The sequence below is a fragment of the Daucus carota genome, chromosome 2 (genome assembly GCF_001625215.2).
Source record: "Daucus carota subsp. sativus chromosome 2, DH1 v3.0, whole genome shotgun sequence".
Classification (NCBI taxonomy): domain Eukaryota; kingdom Viridiplantae; phylum Streptophyta; class Magnoliopsida; order Apiales; family Apiaceae; genus Daucus; species Daucus carota.
Genome location: NC_030382.2, coordinates 42,188,639 through 42,206,049, shown reverse-complemented (window position 1 = coordinate 42,206,049; position 17,411 = coordinate 42,188,639). Strand labels below are relative to the sequence as shown.

The 17,411-nt window shown below is 37.4% G+C and overlaps 3 protein-coding genes across 3 annotated transcripts; 1 reads left to right on the top strand and 2 right to left on the bottom strand.

Moving 5' to 3' along the window:
• LOC108209424 (N6-adenosine-methyltransferase MT-A70-like) lies at window positions 1-7,926 on the bottom strand. The gene is made up of 7 exons (XM_017380324.2): window positions 6,639-7,926; window positions 5,571-5,669; window positions 4,983-5,066; window positions 4,552-4,895; window positions 2,541-2,757; window positions 1,574-1,653; window positions 1-694 (listed from the first exon to the last, which is right to left on the bottom strand). The coding sequence occupies exons 1-7, from the start codon at window positions 7,797-7,799 to the stop codon at window positions 415-417; spliced, it is 2,265 nt and encodes a 754-aa protein (XP_017235813.1). The 5' UTR covers window positions 7,800-7,926; the 3' UTR covers window positions 1-414.
• Window positions 7,927-10,721: 2,795 nt separating this feature from the next.
• LOC108208470 (MA3 DOMAIN-CONTAINING TRANSLATION REGULATORY FACTOR 2) lies at window positions 10,722-13,799 on the top strand. The gene is made up of 4 exons (XM_017378998.2): window positions 10,722-10,848; window positions 11,024-11,303; window positions 11,572-11,663; window positions 11,773-13,799. The coding sequence occupies exons 2-4, from the start codon at window positions 11,054-11,056 to the stop codon at window positions 13,591-13,593; spliced, it is 2,163 nt and encodes a 720-aa protein (XP_017234487.1). The 5' UTR covers window positions 10,722-10,848; window positions 11,024-11,053; the 3' UTR covers window positions 13,594-13,799.
• Window positions 13,800-14,768: 969 nt separating this feature from the next.
• Window positions 14,769-16,910, bottom strand: LOC108207593 (uncharacterized). Its single transcript, XM_017378029.1, has one exon. The coding sequence runs from the start codon at window positions 16,908-16,910 to the stop codon at window positions 14,769-14,771; it is 2,142 nt and encodes a 713-aa protein (XP_017233518.1).
• Window positions 16,911-17,411: the final 501 nt, after the last annotated feature.

The following is a 17,411-nucleotide window of genomic DNA, read 5'->3' as shown; positions in this document are numbered from 1 at the left end:
TTAGGACAAAAAGGCACCACAAAAGTGACAATAATATCTATAAGGCATCAAAAGGCCAATAAGCAGAGCACCATTAGCAGTTCCTGTGTAATTTACAGAGATGATACAACAGCCTTTTAATTAATTGTGCTAAACAGAAAGCCTCTTGGTAGGTTCCAATTCCATCGGACGGACATAAGGTCGATCTATTGGCACAACAAATTTAATCTAACAACATAATTCACATTTAGCAGCCAAAACAGCGACTGGCAACCTTGTACATAGAATGATTATCAATTTCTGTTTAGGTCATCCTTGTTGTATAAAGGTCTGTTAACATCTTATGCAGGTTGCTGCTTGAAACTCCCAAAAGCCACGACCCACTATTTTGAAGGCCCAAAAGTCACGACCTACTATTGTGAAGGAAATCAGTCGTTAGCTTGTCATCTCCGCATCAACATTTACTGGTTTTTTGTCAGGGGCATAGGCTGCCTCTGGAGCTCTATCATCTGCAAACTGTGCTGATGTTGATGTTGATTCACCCCCTTTAAACATATTTCGTGGTTGAGGCGCACTAGAGTCCACTTCCATGGCAGAAGCCCTAGGAGGAGACTGAGGTTGGACCTCAACCTCTGGATATGCAGCTTTGAACCTTGCTCGAAGCCCTTCATCAACCAACCGGACTCCATTCAGCTGATTACCTAGTGACATCCACCTATTTATGTACAGAACTTATTAAATGAAAATCCCATACTCTGGCTGAATCTCACAAAATTACAAAAACTTTAGACCTACTGTTATTACAACTTGTCACCAACAGCAAACCAAAAAATTGTAGTGACGGTGATGAGTTTGAAACTAAAGTTCAGAATAGTAGAACATGCAGAAAATAAAACTTTATTAACATTAGGAGATGAGGCAGAAATCAAGACAGTGGTGGCTTCTTGATCCAGTTCTATGACTTGACTTTACTCTAGGGAGGTAGAGAAATTAATCTTTGTTGTTAGGAATTGCTAAATCTTTGTTGTCACGTGCTCAGATCTATCGGCCTATGTTTCTTGGATAAAAAAAATCTTTTTTACTGGCAATTGCTGGAGAGGTTTAGCCCCTTTAAATTGAAAGTTTTAAAACTTAGTACCTATATATATTAAAAAGAGGAAAATAGGTGTATTAGGCACAAGTGTTATGCTGAGAGAGCATTTACAAGGTACCCAATATTAGTACCTCCATCCGAAAATGAATTTACTAAGTACCTAATGCATTGCAGATATAGGGACCAAATTATATTTTTTGATTCAACTTTGGGTCTAGCACATACCGCAAGGCTTCAGCCAGCTAAACTGGTGAAACTATTTAGATAGATTGGCCAATGTAAGCAAGATAGTTAGATTTCATTCTATCATACTTCTACACCATATTTACAGTAAAATCATATAGTGACACAAAACAATAATGATCTTGGCAGCAGGAGATGGCAACCGTTTAATTCATTTATCAGGAAAAGTACAAAAGCACCGCAAGTGAAAAAAATGATGCTATAGAAGAAAACACTGTTAGTGTTAAAAAAGTGGTGCTTTGGCAAGAAAAAAAATACCCTGCATGTGTGTTATGCATTCGAGCAAACAGCTCTAGCTTTCTTGTCCTTGGGCTTATCCTCTCGAGCATCGGGTACATCTGCCAATTAATAGGTCAATATAGTGCTAACTTCACTTCTTAAAAGTTACTCAGAAAACAGTAATTAATTGAACAAAGCAGATGCAATAAATAATCGATGGAAGAAGCCAGATACATCAGAATAAATATTTAACTTATTCTTCGACCCCTTAAAAAAATGTAATAACCATATCAGACTCTGCTCTGATATTAACGTGACGTCCTAATTCTCTGTATGCTATGTGATGGTGTGACCTTCAGTCTTTAGGGAATAATAAAACATCAAACAGAGGGAAAAGGATAGCAAAACAAAGTATTTTCTTCTTATTTTTGCAGACCTACTATTTGTATTACTGATATTTAATGGAAGTGAAAGTAATTGCACTCAAAAAGTTTTACATCCAGGTATTGTCTGTGGACTTGGCTGCAATTTCTGGTCAACGTGTCAAATAAGATACATGCTTTCACAAATTTAATGCAAAAGAGAAAGTTTTATCCAAAAGAAAGATATGTAACTTGACTCAAAAAAATAATAATTGGGAAGGTCCAATAAATATTTGTTTATTCAAAAGTAATTATGGTGTATGCACTGAAATTTAAAGCATTAAAATGTTTCTCAGCCTAGCCTGAGTATGGGTTTCTTATTCATCCATGCCAATGATATAATGTATATAGTTCTGATATGTACCAAAATTTAACCATTGTGTGTGCACATCGCATCAGTTATATATTAGTTATCTACTGTTTTACCTCATAGATGCTTAACGACCAGCAAATCTGAATTTTTCTATATGTTACGGTCCTGTCTCCAATTTCTGTTTTAGTATTACATATTAATACAATATGCAATAAGCTTTGATAAGCATCTTACATGTATATCTAGAATGGAGGACATGCACTATTTTTACCTCGTCTGGCTTGCGGCTTGTTTCTCGAACCTCAGCAACAATTACATCAGTATCGATGTTCCTATTCACAATTGGATCTCCTTTTATTCCAACAAGGCAATGCTCCTTGCTATGATTGAGCCAATGGCCTGTGCGTCCTGTTCTGATTATTCGCTGAAGTTGATTAGTTTTCACCCAGATGATCTCTTCCACGCGCTTATACCCCCAAAGTTCTAGACTGAAAAAAGAGGAAAAGATGCCATATGAACAAACTTGGACAGAGAACTGAAGCGCCCAGCATAGCTAAAGGGTGCTGTAGCCTGTAGGTATTATACGCAAAAGTATACACAAAATGTTTGCTATAGCCTAAAGATCATTCTTAAGGACACAGCACGGAGCTTAAAACATTGTATTACGTAGGCTAACATACATAACATAAATTAAAAATATCAAGATAGAACAACTACATAGTTGCTTTAACTATTGTATTAAGCAGGCCAACATACACACACTAAATTTGATAATAAAAACCCATAGTTGCTCTATTGTAATCCCAGTCAATGTCTCGCAGTCATTTCAATGTCTATCCAAAGATGTTACCGTACACACTGGTTTGTATAACTTTTGTGCAATGACCAGAATTGGACTGCTAAATTCACATATATGTTAAAGGGATATGTGAAATCTGAATGATGATTTAGTAGAGTGGCTATACTAAAGTGACAGAATGAAATGGGCACATAAACAAGTGCAATAAATTTTTTAGTACATACACAAGTAAGCTTATTAAATATACAATAATCTACAAGTATACAATAATCAACATGTAAATTTGACATTAAACACCATTCAGATGGAATAAATTTCAAATTTCAGACTTGTTTATCCAATGGTGATAAGCATTCGATAGAGAGGGCAACTCACATACATGTATTCATCTTATGGTTGAACTCTTAAGTTAAACACCGGATATTACAAGATTGTTGTGAAGCGGTGAAAGGCACAAACTCGCAAAAAAATGTAAGAGTCAATATTCAAGTGTAACTTCTTAAGCGTGCATAAACAAACAACTATTTTGTTGGGTGGCAATATCAGACAAGACCCGAAACCTGACCCGATTCGCACCTGATTTACCGAGACAAAACCCAAAAGTGGCCCAAAAATGACCTGGTCAACCCGTGAGTGACCCAAAATGAGCCGAAATTAGAATTTCATTCCCTTAAACTCAGATTTTCAATTTCATGCAATTCTAGGGAATTTTAGCTTGACCTGAAATCCACCAATTTATAGACACGAACCCGAACTGTAAACTGAGATTGCCACCACTTTGTCCGATTTGAAACTTGCATCAAATCACATCGTTTTGAATTGCATGTACAGCGTGAGAGTGCTTTCCACACCATTGCCTTAATACATTATTTCTTTAATATAGCTTGCTAGTGTACACCCTACAGTTTGGCACAATGTTGACACTTGAACCTGTTCTCTTGAATATGATTGATTATCAACGTGCTGGATGGCACACTTATTTCCAGAAATTAGAACACACTTAACCGAAAAATGAGGACATGTTCTGCATATAAATTAGACGTAAAACGGTCATTTCAATTAAGAACGTTTTTCAATTGAAATGTAATCCAACTTGGCGTGCCATTTGCAATTAAATTGTCCTAATTTATGGCATTAAGGTTTATCTAAAAACAAACACCCTTCCAAGGTAAACTCAAACTATCAGCATTTGATAGTAAGACTTGAGGAAAGATTAGGGGTTAGATATGCATTTAAGACTTTACAGTAATATGGACGCACAAGTTAAATTTCACTCAGAGGGTACTATGACAGTATGACATACATTTCTATGCAAAAGGCATTAAAAAAAAGTAGACAACAGATAAGGAGAGAGATAATGAAATCATATTCAATCAATGAAAAATATAGGGCAGAAAGGACTGCATATGCATGACTTTACGATCATAAGCTTCTATACTTCCTACACTAGTCATTTTAACTCAAAACACATGCGGCAACATACCATTCTCGTCCAAGCTCCATTGCCCGTCCAGTTACCCAAAGAAATATCAAACCATCAGTCTGCAAAGCAGGAACATTAAGGGTACGCATTTCATCATCCGCCATAGTTCCATAAGGCAATTCCATATGAATGTCCCACGGTGGATCTGCCATTATAACTCCATATTGGCCTAAGATATCCATTCTGAAGTTACGAATGTCACAGTTTATCCACTGCGATTCACCAAGCTCAACTTCTGAACAATATTCGGCACGTTGAGGCTTGAGTGTCTTTTGAGGTATACCCATCATCACTTGTGATATATCTGGAGTTGAGTCCAGCTCGTAATGAACATACTTACAAGTCTATTATAAAATAAGAGTTGTTAGTTAAGTAAATAACAAGAATCTTTCACTTGCAGAAATACAAGCTTAAAAGAAAACAGAGTTCACCTTCATGTGTCGGCATGTATCCAGAAAGGAGCAGTCCCCGAGATTAACATCAGTATGAGGGGCAATTATGCGCCGAAAATGAACCTGAGAACAAAATAATTCTTTAATATGATATTAGATAACTGCAGTTGTTTCAAGCAAAGTGATTCCATAAATACAACTTTCTACTCATTACAGCCCATCACATGAAATATAAGTAAATGTGTGTGATGACAGCTTTTAAGATCAACATTTGTACTTCACCCGAGTACACAAAATAGCCACTGTTCAATTTGCCTACAGTATTAACTGTCTAATTAGAAATATATAAATCTTGCTGCAAGTTGTTAAACCCTAGAACGGGCCTCAACTCACCGAGAATAGAAAGCTGAATGAACTAATAAGCCTTTATTTAATGAAAGCTTTAAAAATTACCTACTAAAACAAACCTAGCTCAATGTAATGTATAGCTGACACTTGGAAGACTAAACATGAATAAATTCATTGACATTTCGGCAGGATAAAAATAAAAGATGACTTAGTTTACAACATTTACAACCAGAGTTCAAAAATTGTTTACTACAATGACACGACTGTAGCTATACTGACCTTCTCACACGCAAAAAAGGAACCAGATTGACGCCTACAATCTTCTTTGGTAAGAGCTGAGCAATACTCCTTTACTTGGGAACCGCCTTTGCTTTTAAACTGAAATCATTGCAGTATTAATTCAGTCATAATGGTAAAAGCACTAACAAATTGAGGGAAGCAAAGATAACTATCATTACAATATACATACAATATACAAATATGGATATTTCCACAAAAGTAGATTTATTAGCCAACTGTTTCTTTTATCAACTTAACAAAATAGATATAAGTCCGCGTGCAGACGAGAAAACGTATTATTGATTTATCTCCTAATTAGAGGCTGAGACTGTCATACTGATAGCCGAGATGAGACAACTGAACATGATGGCATACTTAGCCAACTGTTATTTACCAACTTAACAAAATAATTATAAGTGCAAATGTGTGCGCGCGAGCAGGCGCATCGCGCGTATATGTATTATTTCATAACTAGAGACCGTGAGTGATAACAGAGAAGGAACAAAACGGTGGAATACAACTAAATACATAATAAAGCTAAAGCATACAACCACCTTCAGCATGTTAGCGATCACCTTAAAATGTAGACTACTCTCATTCCCATGACTGATAAAGAATGCAAATACACACACACACACACACACACACTTCATGTACTCTTTTGTATCCTCAATTCCTCATTGTGTTATCAGTTATATACAAGTATCTAAAAAGGAGGCAATAGGAAAGTCTGTAACTTGAATCAATCAGATATCCACAGGTTCCATTATTTAGGGCAGTTCACATAACTTTCATATTTTATCATGAAAAGCAGAAATCAACATAAGCACCAAACATGTCCTCAACACCATGTTTACAGATAACTTTAACATTGTTCTAGGATGCAAGGTGTCTACCATGTGTGATTGATGATGACAAAGAATGCTTCCGCATATCAAATTGTAATTAGATAATCCAGATGCCATATGTCATTAACAAACAGCCCAAGTTTATTTAATTCATCAAGATGGAAATGATGTGTGTGTGTGTGTGTGTGTGTGTTCCCTATGAGTTCAGTAAATAACAAACCTTAGCCGCGACAGCAGTTTCCTTGGCAGTAGGTCGATGAATGAGGTCCAACAACTCCTCTCCAGTTTTCGATTTCTGCATTTCCTTAAAGGACTTCTTATTAAGTAATGCTTCAAGATCCTTCAAATCATCTTCTTCACTCCTGGGTTTTATGGAAGTCGGACTAGGTCCACCAAATTGTCCATTAGGACCCATTGGAGGCCTATGCATCATCATTCCCGCCATTCCTCTTGGTCCACCCCTTGGACCCATCATTGCACCTGGACCTCCACTCCCAGGAAACATCGGCGGCATTCCTGGAAAATGCGGATCCCCAGGTCCCATCCACACATCCGGAGCCCTACCCATCGGCCCCCCCATTCCAAACATCCCATTATTATTATTATTAAACTCACCCCCTCCCCCTCCTATTGTCGCTGCCTGCTGACCCTGACTCAAATTCCCCTCATTCTTAACAGCCTGTTGTTTACTCTCCGGCAACTCCTTAACCAACCTCACCCTATCAATCTCCACAACCATAACCCTGGACTTTCCACTCACAACAAACTCCTCCAACTCCACCCCACCATTCTCCTCTGCTATTGACCTCAACGCCTTTTCCACACCAACAATCCCCCCTGAATCCCCACCCAACTCCCTCAACGCAGCCTTCTCCTCATTACTCCCACTAACATTATTCTCCAATTTCATCAACACAGTCGATGAATCGATAGGCGTAAACGGAACCCTCTCCAACAAACAAACAGCCACCATATACCTAACAATTGACAGCGAACTCTTACCCCCACCCCCAATCCTATCGAGACTCAATCTTTCCCCATCCCCACCACCCGGAACCTCATTCGACTTACTCAAACCCTTAAAACTCTCTTGTTTCGCCCCAGAAGACTGCGAAACAACCTCATTCTTCAAATTCAGCACAGATTTGAACTGGGTTTTTGCTATCTTGGGGGGTTTAGTAGGAATTGGAAGTGGGGTTTTAGCTAAAGGTGTATAAGGCTTACCACCATAAGAAGATATGACTTTGAGTGAAAGATCAATTTCAGAAACGATATCAGGGACTTGAACTTGAAGAGAAGCAATAAGATCCATCTGGGCACTGTGTAATTTGCCTATTTTTGATTCTAGCTTCTCTTTCATCTCTGTTTCTCTGTCCTCCATGTTCAATTCGGATAGAGATTACAGACACAAGTTTGTGTAGATTTGGGTTCTATTTTATTAGGGTTTATGAAGGTTTTAAATTTAGGGAGCCAAAACTAAGAGGTGTTTGGCTATTTGCACTTTGCTAATTCAACTTGGAAATATTTTGACCCAAATATAGAATATTAAAATAGGGTCATGTTCTAAAGAGAACCACTAATTATAGAACCATAGAACCATAATTTTTTTAAATAAAAAAATATATAGTATATTTGGTACATAGCCAAGGGCAGTATAGACCCAAAATATTTAGGATAAAAATCAGCGCCCAATTTTGATTTGATTGACAACTTTCCTATATTCACCAACGCTACTACATCAGCAGCATCGAATCATCCTCGAATCATAAAATCTTCAGCGTCCTCGAATCAAGCTTCTCTGCAGAAGGTGAGAACAGATATATACATATATATACATACACTCGTCAATGTACTAACGAAACCCATCTACTACCAGACTCACTGATTACACTTGCAAGTTTGTTGTCGGAAAATGATTGTGCATAGTAATGATAAAATGAGTATAGGTATTGAGTTGGTGAATTGTGGCACACTAGATTTAGTTTTAACTGAAGTTCTATTATATAAACTAAATATATAATATGACACATCGAAGTTCATATACTGAACTTCTATTCATAAGAAGTCGTATCCAAAAAGATTACAAGTGTCTTATCTTAAATGACTAGTAACAGTTATGGTGGAATGAATACCGGTGTAGATTTGAAAAAAAAACACTGTATGGAGGAGGTTGTTTGATTGAAAGTCTTATCACAAAGCTAAAGTTACGAAAGGGGATATTGAGGTTCACATGTTGAACCTCTGTCTGGAGGAAGTCGTATCCACCATGTTTACAAGTGTTTTGTCGGAGGTGATTAAAAACAGTTATGGTGGAATGAATATTGGTGTTGATATGAAAAAGAATGCTATACAATAGAGGGCGTTCGAATTGAAATGTTATTACAAATCTAAAATTCCTCCATTACTGAAGCGGCACATAAAGCGGTACATAAAATTCCACCTTAACTGAATCGCTACATAAAGGTTCATATGCAGAACCTCTGTTTATGGGAAGTCAAATTCAACAAGATTACAATTTGGTTGTTTAAAATGACTGAGCATAGTTATGGTGGAAAGAGTATTTGTGTGAAGTGGGGAAAAGTAGCACAAACAGTAAAGTTCATAGTCTGAACCTTTGTCTATTGCAAGTCAAATCCAACAAGTTTTGGTGTTGATATGAAAAAGAATGTTGTAATGTAGAAGGTGTTCGATTTGAAGTGTTATTACAATTCTAAAATTCAGAAGAACTATATAAAGGATCATATGCTGAACCTCTGGATATAGGAAGTCAAATCCAACAAGATTACAATTTGGTTGTTTGAAATGACTGAGCATACCTATGGTGGGATGAGTATTTGTGTGGAATTGGAAAAAAAGTGGTACTAACATTGGAGTTCATATGCTGAACCTCTGCCTATAAGAAGTCAAATCCACCAAGTTTACAATTTGGTTGTTCAAAATGACTGAGCATAGTTTTGATGGATTGAGTATTTGTGTTCATTGGGAAAAAAGTGATACATTACAGATCATTTGATTGAAATATCATCACAAAAGCTAAATTTCCGATGCGAAACTTACAAGTTTATATTAGCGACCTTTATTGATTTATGCATTTTCAATCCTGTGAATCATAAATATAGTGGGTTGATTATGTTTGGAGATTTTTATTTTATTTCTCATTACTTAATCGTGGGACAAGAGGTCATGTTCCTCTTGGAACCCTTAGCCTAGGAACCCTTTAAATCTTCAAGTATTAACAAGAGTTCTGTAGCAGAACCTTTGTGTATATTCGCTTTCAAAAAGGGTTCTGTAGCAGAACCTTTGTGTATATTCCCTTTTAAAAAGGGTTCTGTAGCAGAACCTTTGTGTATATTCACTCTAAAAAAAAGGTCTGTAACAGAACCTTTGTGTATATTCACTTTAAAAAAGTGATACAAACATGTTAGATCATGAAAATCTATTTAATATGTAGGGTCCTACAGCAGAACCACGTAGATCATCAAAATACATAGAAACTGGTGTGCAGCAGCAGAACCTTAAATAAAGAGACGTGAGTATATATACTTGTTTTTTCATGAACGCCCTCCATTGAGTATTAAATGAAAGAAAACGGGATGTAGTGATGGAGAAATATGATAATTAATCTGATCAAAGTAATACATACAGCTTAGTTGTAACTATCGTTTATGATTGATCTTGATTGATAATTAATCTGATCAAAGTAATACATACAGCTTAGTTGTAACTATCGTTTATGATTGATCTTGATTGATTTTCAATAAATGGCAATATACGTAAAATTACACCACTATCCTTATAATTGATTATACATATTTTATGCTGATTGTCATAACATTTTAAAAGATTCCCTACGTTAATCTTGAGCCATTAAATCTTAGTGAATCTAACGGTTGAGAATTGGTTCTATGGTTCTATTTTAAGCGTTGGTTCTCTCTAGAGCGCGACCCTATTAAAATATTTATTCTTTTCGTCAGAGAAAAAGAAATACTTACTCCCAAAACGTTAATGTCTTGGTCTTACGACTTACAATATTTGAACCGATTTATTAGGGCTATCTGTTTTTCAAAAATTTATTTAATTAAAATTTAAATAATTTTTCAGTATTTGAATTTATAATACATAAATTTGGGCCGGGATTGTTCAATTGAGATAATAAATTACAGAGCTCGGAACCAAGATAATGAGTTTTGCGATCGAATCAAAAGTAAATGTAATATCAAGATTTTAAATTTGAGGTTACAGTTACAGATGTAAGAAGATAACGATACATTGTTGTATCCTTGGTCTGGTCTTGATGAATAGTCATCAGACCCTCTATTTTCTCCCATTTTTTTGTACTCAAAGACCTCTTCTTCCTCCGCTAAGTTCTATATATTTTTTTAGATCATGCAAATTTCATCTTGGCTTATCATCATTCTGTACATCAATTTGTAAGTGATTATGTTTTAAATTTGCATGATCCCTTGTAGGCATCATTCAACAATAACATGAATGTGATGTTTGCCTTGTATTAATTTTTCTCTTTCATTTATGAGATCATTACAATGTGCATAGTGGATTTCGGTTTTGATCAGCCTAATAAATGTGTTATGGACTGTGTTGCAGAAATGAAACCAAGGTGAAGCTGCTCTAAACATGGAGTACGGTGACAAATTTATGTCGAATGAGCATCAGGAACAACTTAGAGCTGCTTCAGAAAGTATAGACCCTTTATCGGTTTCCCCTTTACAAATCTCGACATCAAAATCTCCAAAGTCCCCGAGATCCCCAAAGTCTCCGAGGTCGCCTAATGCTCATCATGGGAAACATGGCACTGCCAAGCCTGGGAGTCCACTCAAGAATGACAGGCATTCGCATTCTGGAAGAGACGGTCGTCCTAAGAAAGGTAGCCAATTTATAACTTTAATTTATATCCAGTGAAAATGTTATTTTCGTATCTGCAAGCAATACATTTCCTGTGAAGATAGAGGCCTACTGTCTTTCAGTGATCACTATAGTACTATGCAGGGCTTTCATGTCGTGTTTTTGTCATTTGTGATTTGTGGATTTTATCTGTACATTAACTTTTTTAAAGAAAACAATGTTGGATGGATATTATAAAGATAATTTGGAAGTTTGAGTTGATGGTGATGAGTAATGTAATTGTTTTGCAGGTGGTTGTGGGGGGAAAGGAACCTGGGGCAGCATGCTTGATATGAATGATGAACACCTTGACCCTAATGACCCAAACTACAATAGTGCTGAGGTAATACAATAAGTATTATCACCCTTCTCGGGTTTTTAAGACAATTTCTGCTAAAACCTATATTCTTGCTTCTAGGAAACTCGACAATTTATTCTTATTGTTATTGCAGGATCATGATAAAAGAGGTGCAGCACAATCAGACTCACCACTTGCAGAGTACAAAAAGAAGGCAACGGTGATTGTGGATGAGTATTTTGCGACTGATGATGTTGTCTCAACTGCTAATGAATTGCGGGAACTTGGAATGCCTAATTATAATTATTATTTTGTTAAGAAGCTTGTGTCCATGGCCATGGATAGGCATGACAAAGAGAAAGAGATGACTGCGATTCTGTTATCCTCGCTCTATGCTGATGTGATTGATCCCCCACAGGTTTACAAGGGATTTAGTAAGCTAGTTGAAGCAGCAGATGACTTGATTGTAGATATTCCAGACACAGTTGATGTTCTTGCATTGTTTATTGCCCGAGCTGTGGTAGATGACATACTTCCTCCTGCATTTTTGAAGAAAAAATTGGAGTCCTTACCCAAGGACTCTAAAGGAATAGATGTGATTAAAAGAGCTGATAAAGGATATTTATCAGCCCCTCTTCATGCAGAAATCATAGAGCGGCGTTGGGGTGGGAGCAAGAACAAAACTGTCGAAGATGTGAAAGCTCAAATTAACAATCTCTTAGCAGAATATGTTGTTAGTGGTGACAAGAAAGAGGCATGCAGATGCATCAAAGAATTGAATGTTCCTTTTTTCTACCATGAAATCGTTAAACGAGCTATTATAATGGCAATGGAAAGGCCCCAAGCTGAGGGACGTCTTCTGGATCTATTGAATACTGCTGCTGATGAATGTTTAATCAATTCCAGTCAGATATCAAAAGGATTTACTCGGATTATTGACACTGTTGATGACTTGTCACTTGACATACCCGATGCAAGGGAGAAATTGCAGAGTATAATTTCAAAAGCGGCATCAGAAGGTTGGGTGTGTGCCTCATCTTTGAAGTCATTATCATCACCTTCTGCGAGGAATTCATTAGAAGATAGTGCAGCCAAGGCTTTCAAGATGAAGGCTCAGTCCATTATTCAGGAGTATTTCCTTTCAAGCGATATTCAAGAGGTAAGTCGGTGTCTAGATTCAAAGAATAGTTTTTGTGCAGCAGAACTGAATGCAATGTTTGTTAAGAGGCTAATAACGCTGGCAATGGATCGCAAGAACAGAGAAAAAGAGATGGCTTCTGTCCTCTTATCATCGTTGTGTTTTCCAGCTGATGATGTCGTAAATGGCTTTACTATGTTGATTGAATCTGCTGATGATACTGCTTTAGATAATCCAGTTGTGGTAGAGGACCTAGCAATGTTCTTAGCTAGGGCAGTGGTAGATGAAGTCCTTGCTCCATCACACTTAGAGGAGATTAAGAGCCAGTGCTCAGGGACTGACTCAGGTGGGAACAAAGTACTGCAGATGGCACAATCATTGCTCAAAGCCCGTCTCTCCGGAGAGCGGATATTGAGGTGTTGGGGTGGTGGTGGAAGGGCAATTGAAGATGTCAAAGACAAGATTGGTAAGCTGTTGGAGGAGTACGAGTCTGGAGGGGATATTAAAGAAGCTTGTCGCTGCATAAAGGAGTTGAATATGCCATTTTTCAACCATGAGGTTGTTAAGAAATCACTAGTGGCAATCATAGAAAAGAAAAATGACAGATTGTGGGGTTTACTCAGACAGTGTTTTAGCACCGGCCTCATAACAATGAATCAGATGACCAAAGGCTTTGGCAGATTAGCAGAATCACTTGACGACTTAGCTTTGGACGTTCCTGATGCTGAGAAAAAGTTTGCACAGTACGTTGAACGAGCCAAGGCTGAAGGCTGGTTGGATTCATCAGTGAGTTTCCAAAGATCTGGACATGTTGTAGAAAATGGAGCTTTTTCATAATTTGCAAGGCAGGCTTTTCCCCTAATGTGCGCTCTCCACAAATATTACCTTATGCACGCGTGTATCAGTTGTCATTCTTTACAACTACATTAGCTACATCTCGATCCATGATATGCGTAGATAGCTGTTGTTTTATAGTATGTTTTTTGTCAAGATTGTTTCATAACATTTTAGAACACTTAATGATACTTATTTATTGTTTTTCATACTTGTAGAAGTTTCGTTCCCGATTTCTTCATTCAAAATTAGAGAGACATTTCTGTAGTTTTAGACCAAAGCACGAAACTTGTTACACAGCAAACCTTGGTGGAAGGCCAGCCAAGGAAAATTTAAACAAAGCATACATAGAACATATCATTACATGCACAAATAAGAAACAACACATACTGTTGTTTGATATAAGAGAACCAACTTCTTCAACAATCAGCTATTCATTCTTTTGGAGATATGTCAGAATTTCATACTCATCTCCCAAGCCAAAATGAGCCATCAGTAACCAAACAACAGTAATTAGTTCTCTGCCTCTGTTTAGTCGCTGAGCATGAGCAGTAGGAACAATATGTCCCTGACTCGAGAAACAACGGACATCATATCAGGCTTCATGACCAAAAGATATAGCATGTAGTATGATAGCTGCTTGGCAGTCTGTTTTAAGCTGTGTGGATCTTGACTGTCGACGTTGTAGCAGAGTTCAGTAGCGACGTGCCATAAAAGAATGATATTATCGTAGTTAAAATTAGCAACAAAAGGACAGAGTTCTGCTGCAGTAGCCGAATTGGTAAGTTATCACTTTATCAAGCCCAAATGTAGTGTCAGTTATCACTTTATCAAGCCAAAGTGTTCCTTATTTACCGCAAAATGGAAGAGCGCAAATGAATTAACAATTGAAATGAAGTACAGAGTTGTGCTGCAGTAGCCGAATTTGTGGTGCAACACAGGTAATTTAGTGAAAAGAGTATCATGAATGTAATTCAACTCTACCTCAACTAGTCTGAAAGTGTCTTTGTATGATGTTAAAAAATTAATGGACTTGGCTAATCTATACCCTTTATTAAAAAATTAATGGTAGTTGCTTAACACAAGACATATATAGAACATATTATTACATTCACAAACAAGAAACCACACATGATATTATTTGATAGTATATAATTAAATAACTAACTTCTTCGGAATCAGATATCAACACAGCTGATCTCAAACTGATCTCCCAATCCGAAATGAGCCATCAGTAACCAAACAACAGTTATTAGCTCACCGCCTTTACTTAAGTTCTGAACATGAGCACTTGACCTGATATGAGTTGCCGCATATGATAGCAGTTCTACCCACAATTTGCTTATTGTTAACCATTTTTGCTCCAAAGGTAACAGTTTCAGCTCTTTGGCTAGAACTGATGCATCAAACAATAACAATTTATATCGATCCTCCTTTTGTAAGAGAACCGGCTTAACATCTCTATTGATGCAAAAAATTGTTTCACAGGCCTTAATGTGTAAAGCCTCCTTCTCTTTCTTGCTCTCTCTGCCAAAGAAACCGCTCATTCTCTTCTTTAGTTCGGGTAATTTGATGTCAAATAATTTGCCAACCTCAATGCAAGTATCTAGGAACATTTTATTCCCAGCACTAGAAACTGAGGACACCATATCAGGCTTCATAACCAACAGATATAGCATGTAGTCTGATAAGTTCTTTGCAATGTCGCGTTGTGCATAATAAGTGACTTGATCTTGGCTGCCGTTGCAACAGAGTTCAGTAGAAATGTGCCACAGAAGAACAGTTTCAGCGTAGTTATAATTACTGACAAAAGGAAGAAAAGCATCATGACCTTCAATTTCTTGTAGTACCCACTCTCCTTTGGATGAACATATTCGTTCAGCTGTTTCTAAACTGTTAGCTACCATTGATTTTACTTTCAGCTCGTCGAATATAAAACTAGTCATGTCATGGGTAAGTAGCCGTGGTTTTACATGCCAGATGCCATTCAGAAAATTGGCAAGGCCAAAATAATTATGAAACTGTCTTCTTCCTTTTGAACCTCTGTTTAAGCAAAAAGAAATCAGATTGATTGTTGACAAAGATTCAGCGCACCTGCTATTAGTAAATGTGTCACACTCTCTGCGTCTAAATATACCCAGCAACCAATCCAGGAAAGTATTCCTAGTCCTATTCACAAAGAGTATCCATTCACCGAACATAAGTTTCCATGGTTTGCTGTTGGCGTTTGCATTAGACAAAGGCAAGATCTTAACAACTGTGCAGTTACAGGTGAGTAGCATAAAAAACTGAATTACATCCAAGGCAATTGCACCAATAAGCAGAACGTAAGTTATCACTTGATCAAGCCCAAAAATCTTTTCCTTTTTTACCACAAAATGGAAGAGCGCAAAGGAAGCAACAACTGCAACGAAGGATAGAGTTCTGCTGCAGTAGCCGAATTTGTGATGCAACACAGGTAATTTGGTGAAAAGAACATCATAAATGTAATTCAACTCTACCTCAACTATCCTGAAAGCGTCTTTGTATGATGTAACAAGAAAGAACCCTCGGCTCAGGTTGCGATCATGGATTCCCAAAATGAGATCAGCAACAAGCCTTTTGAATGTATTGAAGTATACAAAAGCATACTGCAACACTTCTAAATGGGACAAAGAAGAATTCATATTCTCTAGATGCTGAAGTCTGGGACGAGCTGTGATATCTTTTTTTAAAAGATCGTAAGCATCCAAATCAGGTAATGAAAGTAGGGACCTGCGGAAGCTGTTTGCACTTGCATAGTACAGAGCACATATACGCTCAGAACACTTGATAAGTCCACACAAAAACATGAGCATCGCTGGGATCCTTAGTTGCTGGCTGAATTGGTGAGATTGATAGAAACAATAAGCTACAGTAATGCACTGTGAAGCCAGATAAAACAAATGTCTTCGCCACAGTGCATTGTCCTCGGGTGAAAAAGAAGTGATGAAGTCTGGACCGCCAAGGTGTACGAGTAAAAATGGAGCCCAGTAGACATGAACACAGTCCTGGTAACAAGCAGAACGTTGCTGAGCATAGTGTTGACCTTCGATGCAATATATGGCATACAAACTTTGCTTGCTTACAATGAGTCCAAGCCCAAAAACAGCAACAATATCTGCAAGCAAATAGGCTAACCACAGAAGAATGTCAATCCATCTTTGTGATGACCTTCTCAAGGTTCCAGTAACAATTAAGAAGATCTGAATTAAAAGGCTAAGTAAGACGGAAAACCGGAGTTCCCATTCTTTAAGAATATACTGGTTCAGTTCAGTTGAGAGGACATTGACACCTTTCATACTGGCAGCTCTGATTAAATTGCACTCTCTAGTCGAGGGCAGAAGCCTGTATCTTTATCAAGTTTTGTGGGGGCGTGTGTGATTCAAAGTTGACATATTGTCCAGGCTTCTGTGGTAGTACAGTCTCTGGAAGGAAACTTGACAGACAAGGTTGAAATCAAGCAATGACCGATTATTTGGACAGAAACAATAACAAGAAAAGAATACAAAGGACAGTACTAGCTAGCTATACAAAGTGAAGCCCCAATGAAAGAAATGCATCACATGATTCCTTTTGCTGGCTAATAATAACCACAGGGCAGCCATCGACCACAATCCCTTGAGCTGTCGGACAGGAAGCATAAGGACATCCATCAAGTTCATTACCCCACCAATTAAGACCGATATTTTCCAATCCTAAACATAGATACAGTAACACTCCCATAAAAGCCAGTCTAGCATCCAGTGCACCAGAAAGAACATAATTGTGCCGTTGCCACCAATCAGGTTTATATTTGCACA